Here is a 4,079-nt window from a genome sequence, read left to right on the forward strand (position 1 = left end):
AGTATATTATTCGTTATTGTGACATACTTGAATAAGTACATATGAGTTAATTTCAGTTTTAATATCAAAAACACTCATTCAGTTCTATTCAGAAACAATCTAAATCACAATGAAATGTACAAGAGTTAAAACCTTCATAAAAAGAATCACTCAGTAGTTTCAGTAAGATTCTTTTTATTCACGATAGTAGTCTTAACGAAATAACATGAAAAAAGATAGTAATGATTAGAGAATAAGATGGTTATAGTTTACAAAAGAAATGACTATTATTAAATAACCATTTATTTCTTGAATCGAAGTTTAAAAGAAGATTGAATAAAAGTGAATATAATTTAGAATGACAACAATGAGAATACTAAGTCAAAGAAATTAAAAAAAAAACAATTGGAATTAAAGGAAGAAAAAGAAATTAAGATATAAAAAATCAATCAATTATAATCTAAATGTGTTTTACAATGTGAACATATATGGTTTTCTCTTCCTAATCGCTTTAAACATAACAAATGATAAAAGGTCTGACAAGTAGTATTTGGACAAAATGTTCCCATTGTTCCAGGTAAATTACAAATTTCACAACGAGGTAATTCTAATTCAGATGCTTCTTCTGAAACTAAATAACAAGGTCCAAAAGTAAGTATTCCTGAAATTTCATTAAGATACTTAAGTTCGATTAATATATTACAAACAGAATCATATTCATCATCCAATGAATTTCTTTGTATTTTATAATTATTATTTGTTAATAATTCTATTAATTCATTTACTTTTTTTAAATCATTTTGATCAAATATACATGCAATTTGATTTATTTCATCAAGACTTGTTGTTATTAATACATAAACATAATCTCCAGTATTTTGATCAATAGATCTACGTATTTCCATATGTAATGCTTGAAATGATTGATTAAGTTCTCTTATAATAGAAGAAATTGAAAGAGTATTAAAATGTGTTTGGATTGATTGAATTAAATCATCTTCTTTAACTACTCTTTTAATAATAAATAATCTACTGAAAAATTGAATATAATTAGTTAATACTTTATTTTGTTGTGTCTCTTGTTGGTTATTAATGAGTTGTGTTTCTATAGAATTTTCAGAGATTGAGGACATTAAATATTGAAAAGAATAAGTTGATTAAATATGATTTTACAGTTTTAATAAATAACAAAAATAAAAAAAAATAAAATTTAGAAAAAAAAGAAAAAAAAAAGAACTTAAAATTTATTGGATAGAAAACAAGAAAATGGAATTAGCAAGAACAACACTTAGAGGACTTCATAATTTTATTCAAGAAATTCATAGATCACAAAATCCAGAAGAAGAAAGGAAATCAGTTGATAAAGAATTAGCTCATATTCGTATGGAATTTAAAACAGGAAAAAAATTAAAAGGACATGGAAGAAGAAAATATATATTAAAAATGTTATATATTTATATATTAGGATATGATGTTGATTTTGGAATTCCTATTATTACAGAATTATTAACATCACCTAAATTTTCAGATAAACAAGTAGGATATTTAGCTATTAGTATTTTATTATATGAAGAACATGAAGCTACTAGATTAGTTATTAATACATTAAGAGCAGAATTAATTGATTCAAATCCATTAAATCAATGTTGTGCATTTAATGTTATATCATGTATTGGGAATAAAGAAATGGTAGAAACATTAGGACCAGATATTTTAAATATTTTATTTAGTAATACTATTCCTACAGTAGTTAGAAAAAAAGCAGCATTAACACTAAAACATCTTTATTTAAAAAATCCAACAATTATTCAATTAGATACAGAATTTCATGATAAATTATTAAAATTATTAAATAATCCAGATTTATGTCTTGTATCATGTGCAGTAATGATATTATTAGTTATTGTAGAAAAAGATCCAAAATCATGGGAAGATGCAACAAGTAAATTATTAAATATATTATCTAAATTAATGAATAAAGATTATTCAAGTGAATATAATTATCATTCAGTACCATCTCCATGGCTTCAAGTTCGTATTTTAAGAACATTAAGATATATTACACCAAAGAAAGGAGCTGAAGAAAATTATCTTTCTGATTGTGTTAAATCATTAATAGATACATGTGATGCAAAATTAAGTGAAAATACAAGAAATGCAATGTTTTCTATATTATTTGAAATTATAGAACTTGCTCCATTTGTTGAATTTCCAGAAAATACTAAATCAAAAATTGTTAATATGCTTGGAACTTATTTAAATGCTACTGAAACAAATTTAAGATATTTAGCATTAGATGCAATGTGTTCAATGTGTACTGTTGGATGTGATAAAGAAGTACAAAAATATCTTTCAAAAATGATTGATTCATTAAGAGAAATTGATATTTCAGTAAAAAGAAGAGCACTTCAAGTATTATTTGATGTATGTGATAATGAATGTTGTAATAAAATTTTAACAGAATTATTAAGATTTCTTCCTGTTTCAGATTTAACTATTAGAGAAGAAGTTATTGTAAAAATTTGTTTAATTGCTGAAAAATTTGCTAAAACACCACAATGGTATGTTGATATTATGTTACAATTAACTGCTGTTTCTGGTGATTATATTGGAGATCAAATTTTAAATAGAATTCTTCGTATTATTATTAATAATGATAGTGTTCAAGTATTTGCTGCTAAAGCTACTTATAAATATCTTCAAGAAGTTGCTTGGAAAGATGCATTTATTAAAATTTCAAGTTATATCTTAGGAGAATATGGAAGTCTTGTTGTTAAAGATAATATGAAAATTGCACAAAATATTTTTGATATGTTAAATGATAAATACCCATTAGTTAGTTATCAAACTAAATTAACTATGTTATCTGCATTTGCTAAATTACATGCTACTTTCCCTTGTTTAAGAGATCAAATTAAATCTTTATTTATTAAATATTCTTCATCAAGTGATGCTGAAATCTCTGATAGATGTCAAGATTATTTGTTTATGACTTCTATTGATGAATTAGAACCTATTGTATTTGAACCTATTCCACCTTGGGAAGGTTCACAAGAAGGTAATGATGGAAAAATTGTTGATGGTGAAGTTACAGTAACAGAAAATAGTGCTGATGTTGTTTCTAGAAATACAAAAGAAACAAATAGAGATGATGATCTCTTTATGTTACTTGGTGTTGTTGATCCAAATAAGAAAGAAGAAGTCCCAAAGAATAATGATTTATTTAATATTTTAACTTCTCCAGTTTCTACAAATCAACAAATAACTTCTTCTTCTTCATTAAATCAATCAATTCAACAACAACAACTCTCTAATCAACCTAATGATGTATTTGATTTTGGTGGATCTGATATAAATCAAATTCAACAACAACCTAAAGAAGAAATAAATATTAAACCAAGTGAAAATACAGAAAAATATGATGGATGTGTATGTCATAATATTAAAGAACAAATGGAAAATATTATGATAAATAATCATAACAAATTAATTTTAGCATTTGAAGGAGTATTATATCAAGATGATACTATCCAAATTGGACTTAAAAGTGCATTAGAATCACCAATATGTAAATTTGCATTATTCTTTGGAAATAGAATTTCAGAAGAAGTTGAATTAAATTATATCATTGAATGTCCAAATGGATTAACATGTAATTCTGGTGAATATAATGGAAAAATTGGAATTAAAAGTCAAATTCAATCTATTGCTCAATTTACAATCTCTGGATTTTATTATCAATCCCCAATAATTAATATCACATATAAATCAAGTTCAATTAAAAATAAAATTGCATTCTCACTCCCATTAACTGTAAATGCATTCCTTGTTCAAGAACCATTAGAACCAAATATTTTTATGCAATATTGGAATACTATTGGTAATACCACTGAAAAGAAAAGTATTGTTCAAATGAAACAAAACAATACGATTGATTTACCAACAATTCTTGGTGGAATGAGATTTATTTGTTTAGATGTGAAACCTGAACAAATTGTTGCTTGTTCTTCATTCCCTTCTTTCCAAAATATTTATGTCTTATTGAGAATTGAAATTAATATTGCTTCAAATAAGGCGTGCATTTATGTCAGAGCTCAAGA

The 4,079-nt window shown here is 24.6% G+C and overlaps 2 protein-coding genes across 2 annotated transcripts, besides 7 other annotated features; one reads left to right on the forward strand and one right to left on the reverse strand.

The window, feature by feature from the left end:
- Positions 1 to 11: part of a sequence feature (AT_rich) that runs on past the window's edge.
- Positions 12 to 428: 417 nt separating this feature from the next.
- EDI_162310 (uncharacterized protein) lies at positions 429 to 1,112 on the reverse strand (the record flags this gene model as incomplete). The annotated part of the gene is made up of 1 exon (XM_001739275.1): positions 429 to 1,112. One exon carries the CDS (start codon positions 1,110 to 1,112, stop codon positions 429 to 431), a length of 684 nt encoding a protein of 227 aa, XP_001739327.1.
- Positions 720 to 775: a sequence feature (AT_rich).
- A 56-nt stretch (positions 1,113 to 1,168) lies between the features above and the next one.
- Positions 1,169 to 1,215: a microsatellite.
- Positions 1,216 to 1,245: 30 nt separating this feature from the next.
- EDI_162320 (AP-2 complex subunit alpha, putative) lies at positions 1,246 to 4,079 on the forward strand (the record flags this gene model as incomplete). Its single annotated transcript, XM_001739276.1, has 1 exon — positions 1,246 to 4,079. A coding segment is annotated over one exon (2,834 nt), but the record flags the coding sequence as incomplete, so codon positions are not given.
- Positions 1,407 to 1,443: a sequence feature (AT_rich).
- Positions 1,688 to 1,708: a sequence feature (AT_rich).
- Positions 1,811 to 1,836: a sequence feature (AT_rich).
- Positions 1,923 to 1,952: a sequence feature (AT_rich).

Source organism: Entamoeba dispar, genomic scaffold (genome assembly GCF_000209125.1).
Source record: "Entamoeba dispar SAW760 scf_1105229462077 genomic scaffold, whole genome shotgun sequence".
NCBI lineage: Eukaryota > Evosea > Mastigamoebida > Endamoebidae > Entamoeba > Entamoeba dispar.